Here is a 25383-nt window from a genome sequence, read left to right as displayed (position 1 = left end):
TATTTATATCTTAAAAGTTATATGAATTCCCGGTATCACAAAAGTGCTGCAACTGCTAGCAAACTATTCGTGGAAAATATTCCAGCTAACATACAGTTACGAAATTTTTGTCTGAAGACAATATCTGAAAATAGAGAAATAATTGAATCTAGTTTTTCTTTAATTATATTCGATGGTATTTAAAATTTACACATTAAATGGAAGGATTTCAGATAGGATGTATTTATGGATTTGCTCAACGTGAGAATAACTTCAAGTGACACAAAACTGAATAATCATTTAATACAGAGTGCAAATACTGCCAACATTTTACCATGAATTCAAAATGAGCTGATTACCACATGCGGAGATGAAATAATTAAAGAAGTCAAATATGTATCTTTTTATTCTATATTAGCAGAAGAGGCTGCTGATATAACCAATAAATAATAAATTTCAATAGATTTGATTAAAATGACAATACGAGCACCATTAAAAAAGAATTTACTGGATTCTACTTCAAGCCCAAGATAAGCCACAATAGCAAAATAAACTTAACAACAACAAGTAGAAACCTAATAGATTTGTTGGTCTTAGGTTTTGATGAATAAAACACAATTGCGGGCAACGAAGGCAGCTTTCAAGCTATTCAGAGGGAAAATTTTCAGAAAGTCCTGTTTTTACTGTGTTTACCACAGGTTAAATGTAGAAGTCAATAATATGAATAAAGTACCTGAAGTGAGAAATGCTGTCTCCACAGTCAAGGTCATTACGAAATTTTTCTAAGAATCTACAATAAGATGATATATATCACCCGACTGAAAAAAAAAGTTTGAATCCAGAGGGAAAGAAAAGTACAAATCTATCAAGTGTTTTGACAAGAACTTTTCAGAATTTTAGATGGATTAAAAAAAATGTATATTAAAGGCAACCAGGGGACGAGAAAATTATCTTACCAGCTACTTGTCACCATAAAAAAACCGTTTTCAGAACTACCTTAAGAATTACTGCACATTACTCTAAAAATTAGGTCATACAAAATGTTGCAAATGCTCTTCAGGCCCAAAATATAAATATGATTAACAAAACTTGACCCATCTGAACAGTCATTGAAGTTGTTTCTGATGGTCACCAAAATGCTGATGAAAGAATGAATGAAATTTTAAAAGGAATCTAATCAGGCTGCTTATGTCTTATCAATAACCTTCTCAGTCCTTGGCTTATTTCAAATGAATATTCCTGAATGCAAACAATTTCTGATTTAATCCTGCTTGTATACTTTCATTAATGGTGACCAAGAGCCTTCATGATTTCTCATGATTTATACCATTAAGCTAGTGGGCTAGTGGATGTACGAATTTCCTTAAGACTATACCTGAGAATTATTAAATTAACTGAGTATGATTATTTTTCAAAAATTCCGTAGATTGTCCATTCTCAAAATCTAAAATTTCATGTATGGAGCTCTATAGCAAATAGCTTCGATTTTTTCAACAGAGACATTGAATGACAATGGACCAGGAGTCAAGCAGATTGCAAAACCGTTAAAACTGTGGCTAGGCTGTGGCTGCAGTAGACATTCACCAAATAAAGTAGACGGGAAGAGATTTATATTTTATGTTTTTGAAGGTTTTGTTGTGGATTTTACGTTTTGTTTGATTATGATTTCTTTTACAGTCTGCCGTTCCCATCCTGCACTGATATTATGTTAACATTTCTATTGGCGTCTTTTGCTTCCTTAAGAAGCTTGTATCACTTTCTGGTATTAGATCTCGAAGTGGCATGTTCCCTTTCGTTTGCAATATTGTCAAAAAAGCTGTCTATCCTTCCATTCTAATTGGTGGCATTCTCTTCGAAGCTTCTTAAATTGTTCCGATTTTGGACAACCCATTGCTTGTTTCGGTCACTTTGCCTTTTCTGACAGACCCAGAATCAAACACTCCCCCTTTCCCGGTAAAATTCTTAATTCAAACATTAGGCAATTTTAGGCAAATTGCAGGATCTACAATCTTTGCCCTGGCATGGTAAGGAAAAGAGCATTAATGGACGCATAGCTGATACGTCTTATCACTTGTTTGAACAAACTGACTATTTCAAAGCGTTGATCAGTTTTGAGGAGAGAAGGATCCTAAAAAGGTTAATGGAAGCCGTTTCCTTAGATATTGCTGACAAGCCATTTTGAAAACCAGCAAGCACATAATTCTTTTTTATTGTTTATGAAATCCTGCTTTAATATCCTCGACATTTACTTAAATGTTCACCTTAAAATCTTATGTGTTCTTATGCTGTTTCTACTACTACTAATACCAGACTATTACTGCTTTTACTGCTGCTAGTACTACGTCTACTACTATAATACTAACACTGTTAAGATTAAGGGTATACGGCTAAGAGCTTTGGAGAATTTTGAGAATAAATTTGACCTAAATCAAAACACAAACTGTGCCTGTGAATTCCAAAAGAGGATATCACAGAAATGCATTTTGTTATTAAGTTGGGACTTTCAGAAAATGTTTAAAAGGAAAGATTAATTTAAATCAAGGTGAAATGTGGATACTACAACTAATGCTACTACCACTTCTGTTTTTATTGCCACTAACTCCACAATTAATGATAATTTTAAAACTATTATTACTATTAAAGCTATTAAATTGCTTTAACTGCTATTTCTGTTGCGATTACATCTTCCTCAATATTTACTTAAGGATTCACCTTGAAACCTAATGCTTTCATATGCTGTTGCTACTACTGCTAATATCACACTACTATTGCTAATACTGCTGCTAGTACTACCTCTACTACTATGATACTAGTACTATTAAGGCTAATCGTATGATAGTGAGAACTTGGGTGAATTTCAAGGGAAAATTTGACCTAAATCAAAACACAATACGTGCTTGCAGATTACCAAAAGAGTATCTCAAAAGAACGCATTTTGCTATTAAGTTGGGACTTTAAGAAAATGCTTAAAAGGAAAGATCCATTTAAATGATTGTGATTTATGAATGCTACAACTAATGCAACTACAAATTCTGCAATTTGTGCCACTAACTCCACAATTAATAAAATTACTACCACCATTATTACTATTAATACTGCTAAACTGCTCTAGCTGCTGCATCTGTTGCAGTTACTTGTAAGATAAAGAATAACAAGATGAAAAAGATGTCAGAAGGGGTATAATGGGCGTAACAACAATTATTTTAAAGTCTTACAGTATCAAGGTGAGCTCTCTCGGGCATCATGAGTAAAATACTCAAAAGACCACAAAGGCAACATGTACTAGCTACTGATGCTATTAATAAATAAGCTTCTACTGTAGCTACTACTACTAGTAGAACACTACACCGCCAATACTTCTACTACTACTACTATTAAACTTCTATGCAACTGGTATTATTGAGTTGAAGTATATGAAGGTCGATATTTGAAATAATATCGGGGGAAAGTTTGAACTTAATCATAACACACTATATTCTTGCAGATTTAAAAAGAATATGATAATAAGGATAAGAAAGAAATTTAATTTTTAAAAGTTATTTGTAAATAAATAGACAATGTTCATTTTTCTGAAATCTTAAGCCAGGGAAGGGTGAAGCATGCCCATCTTCGTAGTTTAAATTATAATAATTGTACAATTTTAAATTATAAATTCTCAAAAACGATAGGCCACTTGATGTTTAACTGTAATTTAACGCTTAAGAAAACTGACAAGAATAGTAATTGAACTTCTGTTTGTAATTGCAACCAATTTGTATCATAAGTTAATTCTACTTACGAGCATGTTTCAACAAAGGATTTGCCAATAATGAACCAAATTGAACATCAAAGCTCTAGTGAAAATGGGGAAAAAATTCCCTCCATCCCATCACTTAAAGCCATCATAAATTCTTAGTTGGTTGAATAATACTTTATATTTATTTATATATTATATATTTTCAAAATTTTTTATTATGACTCAACTCAAGCTTTAGGTTTGGTGGGGTTAATTAGCTGGGTTAAATTATAATTTTTATTTATTTGATTGTAAGTTGTGCAAGAAAGAGAAAATTACTACTAAGGAAAGCTTTCAAAATGGGAAGAATCTGATTTTGAACAGAGCACAAAATAAAATTGAATTGATACCAATATATATATATCAAAACATTTGGCTTATTGTGCTGATTCCAGATATATAAGTTTCATTAAGTTTAATCTTACCCATCAATTACTTGCCTGAGAAAATTTGTCTGATTTTCAAAAAAAAGGTTGAAAGACCCCCTAGAATTCTAAAGATCTAAAGACCTCATATAATTCTAATGAAAAACACACCCTCATATTTAGCGCATCAAAGAACCCTACTTCAGAGGTTTCATTCTCGTATCTACGAAAATGTGGAATTTTAGAATTTTTGACATAAGAACGATCATAAATACATGTTTATTTGTTGTTGTTTTTCCCAGGGGTGATTGTTTCAACCAAGAGGACCTAAAACATCGGAAAATGGTTCATTCTGATTCCACAGCCCTTTTCAAGTGACCAAAAAACTTGGAGGGCAACTAGACCACCTCTCACACCACTTTTTTCCCAGGATTGTCTGATCAACTTTTTGTGATAGTTTTTTCCAGCACAGTTGAAAGGCCATATAACTATATTTTTAGACTTAATATGACTCCCTAATACCCCTGGAGAAAGGTTCTTAAGTTATAAATTTAGCTATTTTTATTTTCTACTGGGAAGTATACTTATATTTTTTGGGTGGCAGGGAAGGAAGAATTTTTTGCTGGGCAAATTTTCCATGGAAAACGAAGTTTCCGAGAGGTGAACTTTTCAAGGGAATTTTTACACTGGGTGAATTACCAGAATTCCTATACAGATTTTTTTTATATGTCTTGCTTTCTCTTTACCGACTCAATCTTATGTGTGGAGATATTTAAGACAATTGTCCGGGGTAAACTTTTTCCAGAATTTAATTGTCCAGAGGACATTTCTATGGGGAGGGAATTTTTCGTGGATGTGAAGCCAAGTATCCTGGCGTTATTTCAAAAATGATCAAAAATGAAACAAAATAGAGTTTTTTTCAACTGAAAGTAAGGAGTAACATTTAAACTTAAACTAGAAGAAATTACTACGTATATGAGGGGGCTTGGTCTTTTCTCAACACCTCCCTCTCTACGCTAAAATTAAAGCTTTGTCCAAATTACTTAAAAAAACTTCTGAAACATAAGGGTTGCTTCATTAGAACTATAAGTATCTTTTTTAAAGTACCGAAAAAACTCTAGTGTGAAGAGCGAACTGTCCAGTGTTTCCCATTATATACGTAATAATTTCTATGCGTTTTAAGTTTTAATGTCGCTCCTTATTTGTAGTTAAAAAAATTTGTTATTTGTTTTCTTTTATTCGTGAAGCTTAGAGACTAATATTTTTCTAAAGCAAGTGGGGAAATTATGTCAATTAAAGTAAAAGTATATAAAAACGAAATACTAAGTAATTACAAAAATATGTACAACAATATCCTACTTTCAAAAACTAAAATAAACACTCTCAGTATTCTGTTCCGTTGAACAAGGAGGAAGCGTTGGACGAATATTTTTTAACAATAAATATTGTTACATAATAGTTTTGATAACAGATTTGAACTTGGTTATAAAATACCAAATTATTAAATACCTTTAGACTCATTGTTTATAAGAAGTAACGTATTACCAGAGCAGTTGATCCAAAGTAAAACCTTAACACTAAGATTAAGAAAATCAGATGAAAATTTTTATTTTCCTTTTAAATAAAAAAAAATTATTTGACACCTTTATACCTCATAACTGTAAAAGATTTTTTTGTAAAGTTACAACTAATAGAATACAGTTAGGCCTGGAAAACAAAATGATAATTAAACGCAAAAAACCTGTCCGTTTGTGTTTCATTCAGGGAAAAACATTTTGATTATAATGACTTTATATCATAAAGCCATGAGCTGATTATATCAGCTAATGGGTACTCTTGCAATGCAAGCAAAAGTTGACGGCATATTTTTACCGACGTTTCGCCTTATTAAGTTGCTTTCCTTGGGTTTTCTATAGTCATACAAACTCTCCTGTGAACTAATAACTGCACTAATTACTGATAAACAAATACATATTTAGGATCACCATAAAAAGCTGATTCTTTGATTGAATGTTATCAATAGTTCAGTATATTATATTTTTGTTATTGACAAGACTCGTTATTTACTTACCATTCATTACTATGAAGAACTTGAATTTTGTGATGCTCCAACCAAATGATATAGAAAAACGTCAATAGGAAACTTGGAAGTGTTCACTCAGTCATATTTCGGAAGTTTTATTTTCCTTATAAATGATTGGTCATAATCTACTGGCAGGAAGCCAACAATGAGGGAACAGAGATTTTTTCCATGGTGTTTCCCTATTCTGCTTTCTTGCTTTTGGTTTCCTTATAATTTTCTTATAGTCCAACATTTCTAGGTGGTCATCGCCCCCTCTACACCCCTGCTGTTACCCTTTATTGTAACATCTATGAAAAGGTTTAGTTACACCAAACACATATAAAAAGTTTCATTTAGAGCATAATAAAAAATTGAAAATATAGAAGAATTACTTTAAAAAAGATTTATCATAAAATTAATACAAATGAAAAAAAATCCATTTTTTCATATCGGAAGGCAAAATTTTATAAGAAATCCCCTAGACCACGCTTTATTGCTGATGTATTAAGGTGCCTAGCCAGCATTGTGGCTACTGACTTGTCTTACTGCACTGGAATTTAAGAATTTTGAATGCTAGTTCTTATTGGAGTATTATTAATTATTTACAAAAAATAAATTCTTTGGATATAGTTTCATCTAAAAGAATGGTTTCATTTGATACTGTTACACTGAATTCAAATCGATCACTCTGTTTAGGATTCAAAAATTTAGAAACTGTTGTTAAAAAAAAATTTCCTTTAGTTTTTGAAAAATAGATACTCATAATAAAACAAGCCAGATGGATAACTTTCTTTGATAGTGCTATTTGTTCAAGAAGCTACAGCTTCAACATTATATATGATTTCCTTACTTCGTGGATTTACTGGAATGTTCTATTCATTACTTTTATAAAGTTTAAAGGTAATGTGTGTAGTCAAATTATGGGTTTACCGGTGGGTGATGATGCCTTTTCAGTTATAGAGGACTTCTATTTAACCCAGCTAGAATATGAGTATATAATAAATAAAAATAATCTTAGAAATGTTAAATATGCTCTTTCAAGTAACGAAAGATAATTAGAGGTTCTTTGGTTAACAATTTGAGCTATTTTTGAGCAAAGATATCTGCTCACCAGAGCTAAAGCTTGAAGTGAATCATAACAAAAAAGTTTTTAAAATATATAATACAAAAATAAATATAAATTATTATTTAGCCCACTAAGAATATTTGATGGCTTTAAGTGACGGGATGGATGGAATTTAGTCCCCATATTCGCTCCAATTCTGATAATCAAATTGCTTTAATATTGACAGATCCTTTGTTGGAACAAGTTCGTAAGTAGAATTAAAGTATGGTAGAAATTGGCTGCAATTACAAACCGAAGTTCAATTATTATCCTGGTCAATTTATTTTTAAACGTAAAATTATAGTAAAAAACATCCACCTTATAGTTTTGAGAATTTATAGTTTTAAAATTGAATAACTATTGTAATTCAAATTACGAAGAAGGGCATGCTTTACTCTCCGCTCGTTTAAGATTTCAGAAAATTTACATTTTCTATTTGTTTTGTAATAAATTTAAAAAATAAAATCAATCCGTTATTATTACTATCAAATTTTTTATTTCTGCAAGCATATACCCCTTCTGACATCTTTTTCATCTTGTTATTCTTTACCTAACAAGTAAGTACAACAGAAGTAGCCGTTAGAGCAGTTTAGCAGTATTAATAGTAATAATGGCGGTAGCATTTTTTATTAATTGTGGAGTTAGTGGGAATAAAAGTAGATTTGGTAGTAGCATTAGTTGTAAAATTCACATATCACCTTCATTTGAATGGATCTTTCCTTTTAAGTATTTTCTGAACGTCCCAACTTAATACCAAATGAATTCTTTTGATATTCTCTTTTGGCAATCTGCTTGCACATATTGCGTTTTGATTTAGGCCAAAAATATCCTCAAAATTCTCCCAAGTTCTCACCATCATACAGTTAGTCAAAATTCTCCCAAGTTCTCACCATCATACGCTTAGCCTAAATAATAATAGTATCATAGTAGTAGGGGTAGTAATTGCAGCAGTAATAGCAGTAACAGTGTTTATTAGCAGCAGTAGCAACAGCATTAGAAGGCATAAGATTTTATGGGGAATCTTTATGTAAATAACAAGGATCTTTAAGTAGGATGTCATAAACAATAAATACGACTTATGTCCTTGTTGATTTTCAAAATGACGTGTCAGCAATATCGAAGGAAACAGCCCCCATCGACCTTTTTAGGATCCTTCTCTCCTCAAAACTGGCCAAGCCTCTGAAATAGTTAGTTGCAAAAATTGTACATCCTGCATTTGGCCTAATATTGCTTAATATTTAAATTAAGAATTTTAACCGAGAAAGGGGGAATGTCTGATTCTCTGTCTGTCAGAAAAGGAAAAGTGAAAAAAAAGCATTGGGTTGCCCAAAATTGGAGCAATTTAAGAAGCTCCGAAGAAAATGCCATCGATTCGCACAGAAGGATAAACAGTTCTTTTGGGATAACATTGCAAACAAAAGTGAAGATGCTACTTCGGGATCTGGCACCCAAAAGTGATACAAGCCTCTTAAGGAAGCAAAAGCAGCTGAGAGAAATTTTAAAACAATTGCAGTGCAGGACGAGAACGGCAGTCTGATTACTGTAAAAGCTCAAGTGATAGACCGCTGGACAAAACTGTTTTGAGAATATATTAAATCTTTCATTGCTATCCTAAGTAAAGCCTATCCGTAGACCAACACATCTGAAGCCGACAGCATACTGCTTCGTATATACCAACCCAATTGACCTGAAAGAAATCCAGTTACCTATAAAGAACTCAAAACTGCACAAAGCACAGGGACCAGATTTGATACCTGTAGAACTCTTTATTGAAGGAGGCTCTACTTTTTCAAAGAAGCTCTAGAGCATGGTTGTTAAAATTCAGAAACAAAAAGAACTATTTTCTCAGGAGTGGTCTAACTCCATAATTTTGCCTATCTTCAAGAAGGGATTTAGAATGCAAAAATAAAACAGGAATTTCACTGATGTGTCGCACAGTAAAATATTTTTGCTACGGTCCTCCTCAGCCAGTCTTATCCCAACCGCAACGTAAGAACCCGGCCCGACCCAACTGGCTTCTGACCAGGATTACCATGCGTTGACCATTTATTTACGCTCAGACAAATTCTTGAGCGTTGAGTAAGTCACCTGATCCTGTTCCTGATTGGGGTGCTTATAGACTTCGTAACAGCACTTGATTCAGTCCTAAGAGGTGGCATCTTGGAGGCTGTAACTGAAGACAATTTTCCTGGCAAGCTGGTGAGATTGATGAAAAAATATTACGATAATAAATATACCCAAATCAAGATTAATGGAGAGCCCTCTTCGATGTTCTTCAAAGAGCATGGTTTAAGAAAGAAATTTGTTCTATTACCTTTGCTTTTCAACTTCTTAACTGTCTGAATAATGACAAGGGGAATTCCGGGCTTCGTTGGTGTACAAGTTTGCCCAGATTTGAACCGGAGCATTCTAAATTACGGAGGTGACATCGATCTCTTGTCCGAGACTATCAAAGAACCCAAAGAAATGCTTAACAAGGTGGCAATAACCTCTCAATCAGTGAGTCTCAAAATTAGCATTCACACAAATAAAATCCTCTTGTCCAACATTTCAAATCCGATACAGGCTATCTATTTCCAACAAGTTGAATTTAAGGTGGTGGAAGAATTCAAGTACCTAAAATCTCTGGGGAAAAAGCAACTTGAACGAAGTTGGTACCTGATCGGCATCCGCGTTAAAATAATTTGCCCAGCTCAACTCTTTTATATGGTGGAAAAATCAAATCTAGCAGCAAACAAAGATCCGTATCTACGATGAACTTGTCAGATCTGTTCTCCTTTAGGGATACAAGTTTTGGACGCGGAAATCATCGGAGGTGAATTCTCTTCAAGTTTTTGGCTGTTCCTTGCGTCTGAAGGATCCGTGACGTCATGCAAGCCGACAGAATGTGCAAAGAAATTCTTTATCAATCATACTCCCAGCGTCTTGACATCAGGTATACATCCAATGCAATTCCAGCGCAAACCACCTGTGGTACTGACTAGCACAGCCCTTGACTGCCAGCCTCTTCCTGGTTGGAGGAAAAATCTGGGGTACAACGCAAAACGTGACTTCTTTGTTCCATAGCTGACCTCAAGTGTTTTTCAACACTTAAGGTCGGTGGGACAAAAAATGGATCAAAATCACTTAGAAAATAAACCTAAATTGCCAGAGATGGAGCTCAGTCGTTGACAAACTACTGAACACCAGGGATGGCTCACAGCCATTGTCCTGAATCAATTAAGCTGAGAAAAAATATCACAGAGGAAACCATCAAGTAGATACAATTGAAGATTACTGGAAACAGTCACCAAATCACTGACTTAAACTCCCAACTGACCTCACATAACTTATGCTTCTAGGGAAAAACTGTTTCCTTCGCGTCGTTAATGCCTTTTTAATTTGTTAACTGGAAAATAAATAAGTTTAAGACTAATTCCAGGATATATGCAAAATATTACCTCTTCAATGATATTGAGGCTGAAATACATTCGTGGTAATACGGAAAAAAATAATATGACCAATCCACAACTGACGATATTAAATATCTTGAACGTGCCCAAAGAAACAGATATCTTCTTTCCCGAGATTCTAAACAGTCTACTGTATTCATTCCACCCACAACTAATAACATAGAGAGGTCAGTCAGCACACTTTGAAGGATCAAGACCTGGCTCAGAAGTTCTAGGATGTGGAATAGATTTTCAGATAATTAAAAAAAAGTTCCTGTCACAAAAGAACAGTTTTTTGTGTTATTGGGTAGGATCTTCCTTTAAAAGAGAATTATGCTGGCAAAGAAAAAAAAATATTTATCAACTGAAAAAAGAGCAGTTTTTTAATAAGCGAGCATCAGAAACTAGAAAATAGCTGAATTTCCATTGAAGTTGACCATGAACTTTAGTAACCAATCAAAAGAATAATACGATTCAAAATCACTGATAATGAGAGAAAAACTAGAGATATGGATAATTAAGGAAACATATATTAAATAATGGGATTATATTAAAAAACGAAGCTTGAGACCTAAAAGACGCAAAAAAATGAAGCAAGAGAAACACCAGAAATGGGTAGACAACGAAATAGCTGTAGAAAAAAGGGGATAATTAAGTAAACACAGTTTTTTCTAGGCTTTTTGAAAAATTTTACTCCATTGCAGTTAAAATAGTTTAAGTGTTGTGATGACTTTGGGTAATATTTGCTCTTCTGTATCAGCTATCCGTTATGATTACACGTTAAGAATAAATTTGAAGTAGGTCAAAGTATATTCTCTTAACGGTTTGGCTAGACTTAATTCAACATATTAAGAAACCTAATTTCTTTTTCTCTTAGGTATGAGCCTATTTCTCAAACTAATTATATGAAGATTATTAGAATATTTTATTTCAGTAACTGCAAATATTTTTTGTATCAGCCTCGTTGATATAAGAACCTCAATATTATTCAAATGTTCTGTGCAGCTGATATACCATCATAAATAGATGTCGTGCATATAATTTCTTCTACTTATACACTTTTTTTCCTTTTATAGTTCTATGCATGATAAATGTACATCTTTAGAGGTTAAAAAAGACAAACAATAAGCGATTCTCAGTCTTGATTCAGAGTTCAAAGTGTGAACATATATATTGGATACTGCTTGGATATTAATTTAGTAAGTATAATTGTGAAGAGAAGAAAAAATCGCTATAGGGATTATAGTGACGTATAATCCTTACTGACATAAATATTAATGATATTACAGGGATTTTATTAATTCGTTTTTCTCGATTTAATACCTTTGCTTTTGGATTATAAACCTGTTTGCTGCTTAGCTTGTTCGTTGATAATAAATATTATTATCGCCACGAGGACAAAGTGAATTTATCGCAAATTACAAGCGTAAGGAGAACTTTCCGTGCTCCCACGATTATATACGCCTTTATTTATTGTTTGGTCAAAGAAAAGAGAGGCGAGATCACGGTTTTCATAATTACGAAAAGTATTTAGAGATGCGAATGTAAGAAATTTTGGAAGATGGCGATATAGCAAAATTTAGTTTGAGAAATGGCGCTTACACAAGCAACATTTGACAAGGCATTTAAGGATCTTGCGAAGAAGATGGAGCAAAATTTTGCCAACATGCAGCAAAACTTTCAAAAAGAAATTTCTGTTTTGAAAGATATTATTACTGAAAAGGACTCTAAGAAAGCAAGCTAGAGGAAACTCTAGAGGCCTAGCGCACGACTCTGGAAAAAGGCTAATGAGCGTCTATTACTGCTAGAAGTTTGAGACCGTAGACATAACCTGATTCTGCATGGTTTACCAACTGAAAAGCGTGGGGATTCCTTAGAGATGAAAGTTTGATCTGTTCTAAAAGACGAAGTTGGCCTCAAGGAGGAAATAAAGATTTCCAGGCATTTTAGACTAAAAGAAAAAAGTGTCTCCGATCGTTCCAACAGAACTTCAGCCCCACCTGTTCTCTTCACATGCAGCTCTGGTCATGACATTCTTTCGATCATGAAACTTGTAAAAAAATTAAAAGGTTCTGGTCTCCGAATCTGTACCAATCTAACTCCAGAGCTAAATACTAAGTGGGCCAAGCTCCTTGCAAAGATGAAGGACCCTATCAATTAATTCGGCTCAAGCAGGCTGGTGCTTCGCTTCGACTAGGACACTGGAACAACGATAATGAATACTGGTCTGAAATCTTCATTAGCGATGATGATGAGAGTGTCCTTGTTAACAATACTTGAAGTTGATAATCGTGTTCCACCTCCTTTTTTTCTTTCATTGCCATATGATTATTTTTTTTTTCTCGCTGTCTCATTGAAAATGACTAAGAATGCTGAATTTTTCTATACATTTTTTTGTTTTTTCTTTCATCTTGTTTCTTATATTTTTCCTTTTGTTTTTTCTATAGTACAGTATTCCCTATCTAATAATCTATTGTTATAGAGCTTGTATTGGAATCAGAGGTGGCAAGAAACATTCAAGATTTAAAAGGTGTATCATGATCTAGCCCAGACTGCATATCAACTAAAGCTGTGCAAGCTATATTCCCTTCAATTCTGGGCCTTTTAACAAAGCTTATTAATATGTCGTTTGAAAAAGAAAAGTTTCCTAGGTCCCTAAAATCTGCAAGAGTGATAGCTCTATTTAAGGGTGGGAACAGAATTGACCCGTTAAATTACCGACCAATTTCCCTTCTTTCAGTGTTTTAAAAAATATTTGAAAAGCCGATGCAAAAAAGGCTCACAAGTTTTTTACAATCTAAGGAGTATTTGCACAATCATCAGTTCGGATTTCGATCGAAAAATACTACGGAGCAAGCGTGCACTACAGTCATCAGTTTTCTTCATGCCGCTTTAGATTCTGGAAAAATACCAGCCGCTATTTTCCTTGATGTGCGGAAAGCTTTTGATAGTCTTACTCATAAGATCCTTCTTGATAAACTGTCTCATATAGGAATACGAGGTTCAGTCATATCATGGTTCCATTCTTATTTACACGATACAACCATTTCCATGGACCCTGACTCATTAAACTCTATTGGTGTAGACTATGGAGTACCACAAGGATCGATTCTCGGTCCTACTCTGTTTTTAATATACATCAACGATTTATTTAGAGTGGTAAAGAACGCGACTCCTTTTGTGTGTTGTACTCTATGTCACAAAAAGGAAAATACGGTGGCATCTTCTGTTATTCTGCCATCCCCTCATGAATATTTAGTTGCCTTCGCTAACGACCGCAACATTCTTTGTGCTGAGGACACGGAACAAGCTTTGGAGGTTAAACTTTACATGCTTATGAAGCGGTCTTACCACTGGTTTGACCACTGGTTGGAGCTGGTTTGATACTACCGACTTGCTTCAAATATCTCTAAATCAAACTTTCTCATATTTTCTAGAACTTGCAAGGTATGCCCGTCCTTATCAACTATATCTAGCTCGAAAGGACCTTTGTCTCGACCTAACGTAAGATACGTGCGTTTCATTGGAATTTTTTAAGAATCTTTCTCTTAGAAACCACATCAAGACGGTCCCAGCAAAAATATCACGTAATCTTGGGATTATTCGGAAACTTAAACACATTTTTCCTGGATCTATTCTTCGGACCCTGTATTTTGTTTACTGATTCAGCCATTTTTAACTTACTGTAACTAAATTTGGATGTCTACTTTCCAGTCTCTGCTCCATTCGATTAAAGTAATTCATCAAAAGGCTCGCCAGTTAGTTAACGAATTTAATAAAAGGCATTGAAAAGTGCTTTTGAATACTTTTACACTCTATGTCGTCTCTTGCTCTTCAATGATTTTCAAGTATCTTCATGGTGAACTGCCTCGCTGTTTCAATTCTTTCTTTACTGATTTATTGAATTCAAGGAGCTTTCATAATCTACACAATAAAGACCACCTACTATTACCTCAAACTAAGACTGTCAGATCAGATTTTAGTCCCCGATTAGCATGTAGTAAAGTATGGAACAGTCTCCCTGATAATGTCAGTAGCATTCATTCGTTTGATGCCTTTAAAACCCAATTAAAAATATTTTTGGTTGATAAATATAATGGGGAATAAATTTGAGAAAAAATTTATTTTTGAATTGGTTTGAATTAATATTGTTATATGTTTATTAATATAATGAATAATGAGGGTAAGGCGACATCCCTAGATGCTAGGCTTGAGCACGTTTGCTTATTCAATTTTAATTGTTGTGATTTTGTGATGGTGGGAGATGGTGTGGACTTGGATTTGAATTTCGAGGATGAAGTGGTAAGTAAAAATAACACAAAATTATTTAATTGGATTTTTTTTTCTTAAGAAGAGACTCCTATTTGGTATTCATTTTTGTTTTAAACCCTATGTAACGGGCCATGGAGCCTTGTAGGGGTAGAATGTTATTGTTGTCCATTTATTTTTATGTTAATAAACTGAACTGAACTGAACTGAACTGATTCTCCTTAGAGTCCTGGAAAGAATTAGCTCTAATTCAAGAAGAGTAAAACTGTAGCTAATTGATGATATAACGAATCAAGGTTATAACAGATAAGATGGGAATTTGGGGCAATTTCAGGTTGTTTGTGCTGCTGGTTTAACTGCAGTTCACTTCTCTATCGCTGAATCGGCTGCAATCCTCTTCTCCTGTACAAGATGCTGACTCAGCCTATCTTTAAGGATGACGATTTCCAAGAAATTATATATGATTGCTTGAAGCAATGAAAACTATAGCTATTTTCTTCTATTCTCTAACACCTTCCAAAACAGATTTAGATTCAAGTTTGAAAGTAAATACAAAGAATTTATATTGGTTTTAAGTTATAATGTAGCTCCAGCTTATGATCAAATGGGTTACCAATTGAAAATTTGAATATTTCATATCAGATTTATTGTAATATGAAAATCTTATGACATAGGTATTTTTTTAGTTTATTATCGTAAATCATTATAACTGATTGTTTTCTTGTTTGTCAGAGTGAATTTTATCTTTCTACATTGTATTTAGGTCTTATACTTTTTTTGCTAACAGACTTTTTAATCGCAAAATTGCAAAAAGCTTGGATGTTATTTTTCATTTTCGATGGCAAGTGAATATAGGAGTTTCCATTAAATTGAACTGCTCGACCTTTTTAAAAGTGATTCTGTCTTCCATAATTTTTAGTAACAGTAATTTTAGCTAAAACAAAGACACATATATTATAAATGGAGGAAATTGTATTCTTAATAGTGACTTACCTTCTGGATACAATCACCGATAACTTGGCCTTTATAATCGTTGGATGACTACGATAGGGTTCATATTCAGTTAAAATGGCTTGACAATGATTAAAAAGTAATTCATTGAACTTTTGGAGTTTCTTGGCTTCTTGCTGTATCCTCGTTGTTAACACTTTTTCAAACTTCCTAATGCATGTAAATTAATATAAAATATAAAAAAGATTAATAAACCAAAATAAAGTATAAATTAGTATACAATGATGGTGATGAATACATTTTCTAATGTTTGATAAATTACTTAGCCCATAAATGTCTCTCGGCATTAAGTTATTGATAAAATAAAAAGAATATATTTCAATAGCCCGTACAACATAGCAGTAAACAGAATGAAAAAGTGACATACAAATAAAATTCCGAAAAATAAATTAGAATGCCAAATAGAATAAGCCAAAAAACACAACTTATAAATATTATTAGAAGACTAACAACAACTATAATAAATTTCGACACCTAAAATATTAAACAAATGAAATCAGTGTGTCGTGCCTGCAAAAAAATAAATAAGAAACTAATAAGAAAATAAGAACCAGTATAAGAAACTGATATAAGACCAAAGAACATTATTATACCGATAATCTTTCATCAGCCACAATTGACACTTGAAACAAATTTTACCCACTTTTTTGTGGAAATTCAGACCCACCCTTACTAACAAACGGTCGGAACATTTTTGATATGGGTGTTAAGGATTTCAAATATGTTGAAACACAATTACTTTTTAATCCAACAGATTATGGTAGCTGACAATTCAGACCCACCCTTACTAATTCAGACCCACCCTTACTAACAAACGGTCGGAGCATTTTTGATAGGGGTGTTAAGGATTTCAAATATGTTGAAACACTATTACTTTTTAATCTAACAGATTATGGTAGCTGACAATGACTAGAAAGAAAGTCATACTACTAAAAACAGGCAGTCCAATTGACACAACACATCTGCGTTATTTTTTCAACCCAAAGTATCAAAAATTATGCCAGAAATAATAGCATAAACTACTTATGTAGTGGGATATAGAATTCTTATTTTTCATGTAAATAAATGTGGCTCATGTTTCTTTTTTTTTCTTTGGAATGTTTATATTTAATGGTTCCATGGTTTCAGATAGAGCTAAGGCAAGGCCTTCTGCAAACAAGCTAATTAGAGTTATACGTTTACCAATCTGTGACTTGAAATGTTCTTAAAAACAAGACATGTAAACAAATTTGTAAGCCAAAGAAGGAATATAAAAGTAGGCTTTTTTCTTGTAGAAAGGGAATTACAAAGGTGACCAAAATATCACTATTTTTTCCCATCTCAAAGCAATCTCCAAATATGAAGAACTAGTTATATTATAATTGTCAATTTTGGAACCATCAATGGTGAACTGTACTATCAATTGTGCTTAGCCTAGACTTTTACCTAAAATTTTTTTAAATAACTTTAACAACAAAATCAGTTCAATATTTTATGCTATCTAGTATTATATTTGGACCCATAAGGATATGTAGATGAAATGTATTTGGAATAGCAGTTTTACATTTCGTCTTCCGTTTTTAATTTGATCTATCTTTTATACCATGCATTAATTTATTTTGGCCCAATTAAACTGAAATGAACTCACTGAACTGAACACGAAGAATAAAATTTTATCTGCTTATCCTAGAGTTGTTCCTGGATTTATTTTTTTTTTAACAGAAAAAATAACATAAGCTTACTGAACTTCTTTTCCTTATATAAAAAACATACAACAATTACTAATATAAATGAATAAATAAATCTTAAAACGAGTAAGACTTAAACTTAATATGCAACTCAAGCTTAAAACCAACAAAAATATTTTGCTATTGAAGTATAAATGAAACTCAAAAACAGAAAATAAATATACAATCATAGCAAACAAGCATACAATAGGTACTAATATAAATCAATTAATAAATCTTAAAACGACTGAAACTTATATTTAATATGCAAATAAAGTTTGAAACGAACAAAAATCAATAGACATAAGAGTTAGGGTTTGCCTCCTTCTCTCTGTGTAAAAGTGTATAACTTACACTGTCATTGGCGTTTACTGAAAACTATATGCGTAATGAGCAGTCTTGAAAGTACAAATGAAATCAAACTGAATGTTTGATATATGATATTTTCAAATGAAGAAAGATCATCAGTTTAAGATTTATTTTTGTATAATGTTTTGTTAATTTTCAATGCAGTAACATCTGGAAAAAGAAAATATTTGTAATATAGTTCTTGTTTAGTAAAGCACCAATGATACAGTAGGTTTTAACCTTTTACAGTTATGGAAGGGGGCAGTATCCTAAATGGTGTTTGTGGTGAAGCTATATTTATCTTGAACAGTTGTAGGTTTAACTAATATAATTAAAATGAATGTATGATATATAACAATATTAATTGCTGAATGCTCTTCAGTTCAAAATTTGATCATGCTGCAATTTTACTGTTTATTATCAATGTTGTAATAAGTGCAGAAGAAAATAATTATAATACAATTCATTTTTAGTAAAGTTTCAATGCCGCAGTAGGTCTTAGACTTTTATAGCGAGAGGAGGTGAAACTCAAACTCTTGTTTGCAGTGATTTTCGTTCGTTTTAAGCTTTATTTGCAAATTCAATTTAAGTTTCGCTTATGTTAAGATTTATTTATTCATTTAGATTCATACCTATTGTATGTTTGCTTACTATGGTTGTTTGTTTAAAATCTATTAATTTTGGGTTTCATTTATGCTTCAATAGCTGAAATTTTTGTTCGTTTTTTTAAGGTCGAATTGTATATTCAATTTGAGCTTTCCTAGTTTTAAGATTTATTTAATCATTTGTATTAGTGCCTGCTGAATGCTTTTTGCTATAATTGTTTATAAGATTGTTTTTCTTTCACGTTTTACTTACTGTTTAATAGTAATTTCTGGTAGTTATGAGTCTGAGTTAACGTAGGTTTCTATTTCTTCTGATATTACTTTTAATATGGTCCTAAATCTTCTTTAAAAAACTTCTTTTTCGGAAAGTGTTTGTTAAATTAAACTTTGTTTTCCTAAGTTTCAAGTTTTTCAATATTTCCTATTTCAAAATAATTTTTTATTCTAAAATATATTAACAGCCATGGCAAGAACTAATAAAATTAAACTGAATATTTTTCATATAATGATACTAATTGATGAAAGCTCACCATCTCAAGCTTTTGTTTCATTCAGGGGCAGATTTATTGCTTCGACACTCTTAGGCCCAAGAGTATTTGCCGCGTAGTTTTTGCAAGATTTTCCGAAAAATCCCAAAAATTTAGGAATAGCTAATGTCGTGGGGTGTAGTGAGCCTCTTGGTAAATCCTCCTCTGATTTTATTGCAATTTTAATTTATTTTCAATGTTTTAATAAGCACCAAATAAAAAAATTGTAAAATAATTTGTTTTAATAAAGCGCCAAAACGCAGCAGGCTTTATTTTTATACTCTTAGGGAAACGGGCAGAGGCCAAAATCTTGTTTGTAGAAGAATATAGGTGTCTTGAATAGTTTTCGAAAGAGATAACAAAATTAAATTAAACTCCCATGATTTTTGGAAAATAATGTTTTTTGTTTTGTTCTTCTTTTTTTTGGGTTGGGGGGGGGGGGGGGTAAGATGATGGAGAAAAACCAGGGGGTTACCTCTCATGATTTTTGTGAAAAAAATATCGTTAGTATATATATATATATATATATATATGTTGTTTGGAGGGGTTTCGGGCCATGGTGGGAGGGCCAGAGGTCAGCCCCTATAATTTCTTATTAGTAATTATTTTCGGGAAGGGAGGGATATTGGGTGACGGAGGACCAGGGTTACGCTCCCAGAGGTTTCGAAATAAAATATTTTTGTTTTGAAATAAAATTGTTTTTGTTTTTGGTATTTTTTTTTTTGGGGGGGGGGGGGTCGGGTCAAGGAGGACATGGGGAAACTGCCGTAACTTTGAAATAAAATGTCGTTAACAACTATTTTATTAGAAGGGGGTGGTATTGGGCCATGCAGTGAAGGCAGTGGGTCATCTTCCCTAAAATTCGAAATAAAATATCTATATATATATAAATAAGTTGTCTGTGGGGTATGTCTGTCGAGTGACGTCATGTCATCATGTCGTCATGTCGTCATGAAGTTAGTTGTCGTCATGTTTGTTATGATGATGACGTTATTAAAAAGGGAACTACAACTTTCAATTTTCCATAAAATGAGGCCACTCCGATGCTTATACGATATTTTTTCATAAGAACCTTATATCCCCCCAGAGCATGATTTGCAACACTTGCCCCTGGACTTTGGGGGGTTGAGTAAGCTCTGCAGATTCACTTATATGATTTTGGTCTATTTTAGGTAAAATAAAAATCTAAAAAATTCGATCAGACACATTTGGGAAAAATACAGTTGGGTGGGGTGGGTGCATCAGATTAATTATGTCTCTCAAAGAAGAAACTGAAATCTTCAATTTCTGGTCATTTGAGCTCCCGCTAAAAATTAATTTTTCCAGGAAACCTTTACATACACGAGTATAAGTTGCAACATATCCCCCAGGCTTTGAGGGGACGGTTATTTTAACCTTGAAGTTTTGTCATCTGATTGTTTGACTATTTCAGACTAAATGGCTATATTAACATTTTTATTGAATGTGATTGAGGAAAAGAGGTTGTATGTGAGAGGGGAGGGGGGTAGATGCCCTTCTTTTACTTCTAACTCTTAAAAAGTAACTAAAACTCTCAACTTTCAATCAAACAAAGTACTTCTGTAGTTTATATGACCATCCCTTAGATAAAACCTTACATACCCTTGTGCTTAGCTTACAACACTTGTGCCCGGGCTCTTAGGGGTTGTTTAAACCCTGGATTTTTCTTTATTTTATCCTAAAACCGTTTTGAAATAAATGGCTATCTCAAAGTTTTTATCGCACATATTTTGGAGAAAAGGACCTGGGGGGCTAGTTGCCCTCCGATCACTTTTGACTCTTAAAAAGGGCACTAGAAATTCGATTTTAAAATCGAATGATTTCCTTCTGTAGCTTTCTAACTATACCTTCCATAAAACTATAAATGCACTGGGGGCATAATTTGGAATACTTGACCCTATTTTGTTCTTTGAAATTTAAACTATCTATCTATCTTCTATATATATTAAATAAGTTGTATGTCTGTTATGTCTGTCGAGTGACGCCATGTCATCATGTCGTCATGAAGTTAGTTGTCGTCATGTTTGTTATGACTAAAACGTCATTAAAGGTATTTAAGAAATTCGTTCAAAGACAAATTTTTAATTGTAAGAAGATCATGGACGGAAAAATGTTTAATTGTATAATGACTGAAGAACCTACAATGGCAACAGCCGAGGAAGCTGGTCAAAGAGTCTATGCCAAAAAAATTGCTGCTGATAGAGAAAGTAAGAAAAGAAAGCGTGCCGAGAAATCACAAGAGCAACGTGAAAACAGACTTGCGGCTTCAAGAGATAATGCCAGAATAGGAATGTGCTATTTCCGTCAGCGAAGGCGTGCCGAGGAATTACCAGAGCAACGCGAAACCAGACTTGCTGCTAAAAGAGAAAGTGCAAAATAAAGGCGTGCCGAGGAATCACAAGAGCAATGTGAAAACAGGCTTTCTGCTTCAAGAAATAATGCCAAAAGAAAGTGTGCCAAGGAATCACAAGAGCAACGTGAAAATTATCGCATGGCATTCAGGTACAGCCCAGTCGATGATTATAGTAGATGTGTTCAAATCGGGACTATATCTAAAATTTGTCCCAACTGCAACGCCTTGAAATTAAATGGTGAAACAATGGGAATGTGTTGCGCATCAGGAAAAGTTAAACTTCCTCAACTGGCTGCACCCCCAGAGCCAATGAAGACTTTGCTAACTGGAACTACGTCAGAATCTAAGCGTTTTTTTATCAAAAATCAGAAAATATAACTTATGTTTCCAAATGACGTCGTTTGGTGCCCAAATCGAAAATCCAGATCAATTTATGCCTACTTGCAAAGTAAAAGGGCAAGTTTATCATAGAGCAGGGTCCTTTCTACCATTCTCAGGCGAGAATCATAAATTTTTACAACTGTACTTCATCAGTAATAGAAATAATGAATTGAATGCACGTTGCGAAATTTCTCCTGACGTTGGAAAGAAAATCGTTTCCCAATTGCAACATCTTTTCCACGAAAATAATAATTTTATGCGTCTGTTTAAAACAGCCATCGATTTGATGCCTACTGATACGCATAAAATTGTTATTTCCACTGACAAAACGCCTCCTGGCCAACATGTGCGTAGATACAATGCTCCAACTATCAACGAAGTGGCAATCGTTATGGTCGGTGATCAGTTTTTACCTCGAGATATTATTCTTCATAAGCGAAACGCTCAGTTAGTAAGAATTGCTGAAACTCATCGATGCTCTTATGCCCTACAATATCCTATCATTTTTTGGGATGGAGCCGACGGCTATCACTTTAATAATAAATTGATAAATCCAGCCAGTAATAAAGAAATGAATAAGAAATGCAGTGCAATGCATTATTATTCCTATAGACTAATGATTCGGCAGGATGAAGATAATTATATTTTAAAATGCCGTCAATTGTTTCATCAATACATCGTTCATATGTATGCAAAAATTGAATCAGAACGTTTGCTATTTTCCCGTCTGAATCAGACCAAGCTCCGCTCTGAACAATACATTCATATGCGAGATGCAGTTGTGAATGACGGTAATACCACAGACGTTGGAAGGTTAAAGATTTTACCTTCGTCATATGCTGGCAGTCCCTGTCATATGCATGAATATGCTCAAGATGCTATTGCGTATGTTCGTCTCTATGGTCGTCCAGATTTATTTATTACATTTACATGTAATCAATCTTGGGACGAGATACAGCAGCTTTTACTTCAAGGACAATCGGCGGTTCATAGACATGACATTACGGCCCGTGTCTTCCGGCAAAAGTTGAAATTACTGATAAACAACATAGTAAAACTTGAAGTGTTTGGGTCAGTGCGTTGCTGGATGTACTCAGTGGAATGGCAAAAACGAGGATTGCCACACGCACATATATTAATCTGGCTACATTATAAAATTACTTCTAATGAAATTGATGATGTGATTTCCGCTGAAATACCTGATGAAAATGTCGATAAGGGGTTATATGATATTGTTGTAAAAATATGATACATGGACCTTGCGGTGCACTGAACGAAAATTCACCATGCATGGCCAAAGGAAGGTGCACAAAGTAATATCCTCAACTTTTAGTACCTAATACAATTACCGGCAATGATGGTTACCCACAATATAGAAGAAGATCTACTGAAGATGGCGGTATTACAGCAATAATAAAGAAGCGTAACGGTACCACCATCGAAGTAGATAACCAGTGGGTTGTTCCATATTCTCCATTATTATCAAAAACATTTAATGCACATATAAACGTTGAATACTGTAATTCCGTAAAGACAATCAAATACATATGTAAATTCGTCAACAGAGGCAATGACATGGCAGTTTTTGGCTTGCAGTGCGAAATCAAAGATATCGACGAAATCGTAAAATATCAGGCTGGAAGATACATTGGCAGTAATGAAGCTGTTTGGAGAATTCTTTCATTTCCGATACATGAACGTAGTACAGCTGTTGTTCACTTAGCGGGACATTTACAGAATGGTCAACGTGTTTATTTTTCGGAATCCAACGTGCAACAAAGAGCCCTGAATCCAACGGATACAAAGTTAACTGCTTTCTTTTCGCTATGCAAAAAGGATTCTTTTGCAAAAAAACTGCTGTATACTGAAGTGCCTACGTATTACACTTGGAATACTAAAAATAGAGTATTTGAACGTCGAAAACAGGGTAAGTCAGACGATGGCCAACCTACCATCTTCAAAGATACCACGATAAGAAGACTCTACACCATTCACCCCAATCAACATGAATGCTTCTTTCTACGCCTGCTTTTGGTGAATGTACCTGGTCCGACGTCCTTTGAGTATTTGAGAACTGTAAATGGTACTATACATGACACTTACTGTAGTGCATGCCAAGCTCTGAATCTATTGGAGAATGACCAACACGGGGATAACTACATCAATGACGCGTGCGAAACGTCAACTCCAAGTCAAATTCGTGCATTTTTTGGAATCATATTAACAGCCTGCTCTCCTTCAGCTCCTACAGAGTTATGGGAAAAATATAAATCGAAAAAATCCGAAGATATACTCCATCGAAAACGGTTAGAGACATCAGATTTAACTTTTGATTTTACATCAGAAATTTATTAGTATACTTTAGTTATTATAGAAGATTTGTGCGTATGCATGGCAAACAAACATCTTCAGGATCTGGGAATACCTTCACCTAATCGTACCACTGCTGTTTCGACATGTGTAGAATTGGATCGTGAACAAAGATACAGTACGAGTGATCTATTGTCGTATGTACAAAATAACATTTCCAAGTTAACGTCGGAGCAAAAAGACATTTATGATACGATAATACATTGTGTCAATAACAACGTTGGAGAAATTTTCTTTTTGGATGTGCCAGGAGGTACTGGTAAAATGTTTGTGATAAAACTGATTTTGGTATCAATTCGATCAAAAAATGATATAGCGTTGGCAATTGCGTCGTCCGAAATAGCCGCAACGTTGCTGCCTGGTGGAAGAACTGCTCGTTCCGCTTTGAAATTGCCTCCGAATTTGCATTCTATAAAAACTCCCACGTGCAATATTTCCAAATCATCTGGGATGGGTAAAGTATTGCATCAATGCAAACTTATTATTTTGGACGGGTGCGCAATGGCACAAAAGAAATCGCTCGAGGCTCTGGATCAATGTTTGAAAGATTTGCGAGGGAATTCAAAACCCTTTGGCAGCACATTCATGTTGCTTGCGGGAGATTTCAGGCAAACATTACCTATAATACCTAGATCCACCCCTGCAGACGAAATGAATGCTTGCCTGAAAAATTCTAATTTATGGGCACACGTAAAGACGTTAAAATTAACTACAAATATGCGTGTCCGATAGCAAAACGATGACTCTGGTCAAACATTTTCGGATCAATTGCTGGCAATTGGAAACGGAAAGCTCCCAGTAGACTCAATTTCAGGACGTATACAACTACCTGCTGAATTCTGTAATTTAGTGACATCCAAAAATGAATTGATTGAAAAAGTATTTCCGAATATTCTAAACAATTATAAAAATAATAAATGGCTAAGTGAAAGAGCGATTCTTGCACCCAAAACTATAGACGTCCACGAAATGAGCAATATTGTTTTGACCAAGATTCGAGACCAGGCAGTCCTTTATAAGTCAGTCGACACAGTCTTAGAACCAAATGAGGCGGTTAATTATCTATCTTAATTTTTAA

The 25383-nt window shown here is 33.8% G+C and overlaps 1 protein-coding gene across 2 annotated transcripts in view; it reads right to left on the bottom strand.

Annotated features, from left to right (window-relative positions):
• LOC136027840 (galactosylceramide sulfotransferase-like) overlaps positions 1-25383 on the bottom strand; it is a 66494-nt gene that overhangs the window by 9733 nt on the left and 31378 nt on the right. Inside the window, exon 3 of one of the 2 annotated variants that reach the window (XM_065705256.1) lies at positions 15980-16147. The exons of the other annotated variant lie outside the window; for it this stretch is intronic. Within the exon in view, the coding sequence (XP_065561328.1) occupies positions 15980-16147 (168 nt within the window). The remainder of the gene's footprint in view (positions 1-15979; positions 16148-25383) is intronic. 2 annotated transcript variants of the gene reach the window in all.

Source organism: Artemia franciscana, chromosome 6 (genome assembly GCF_032884065.1).
Source record: "Artemia franciscana chromosome 6, ASM3288406v1, whole genome shotgun sequence".
Classification (NCBI taxonomy): domain Eukaryota; kingdom Metazoa; phylum Arthropoda; class Branchiopoda; order Anostraca; family Artemiidae; genus Artemia; species Artemia franciscana.
Note: the sequence above shows the minus strand (reverse complement) of the source record. Positions and strands in the feature narration are given on the sequence as shown.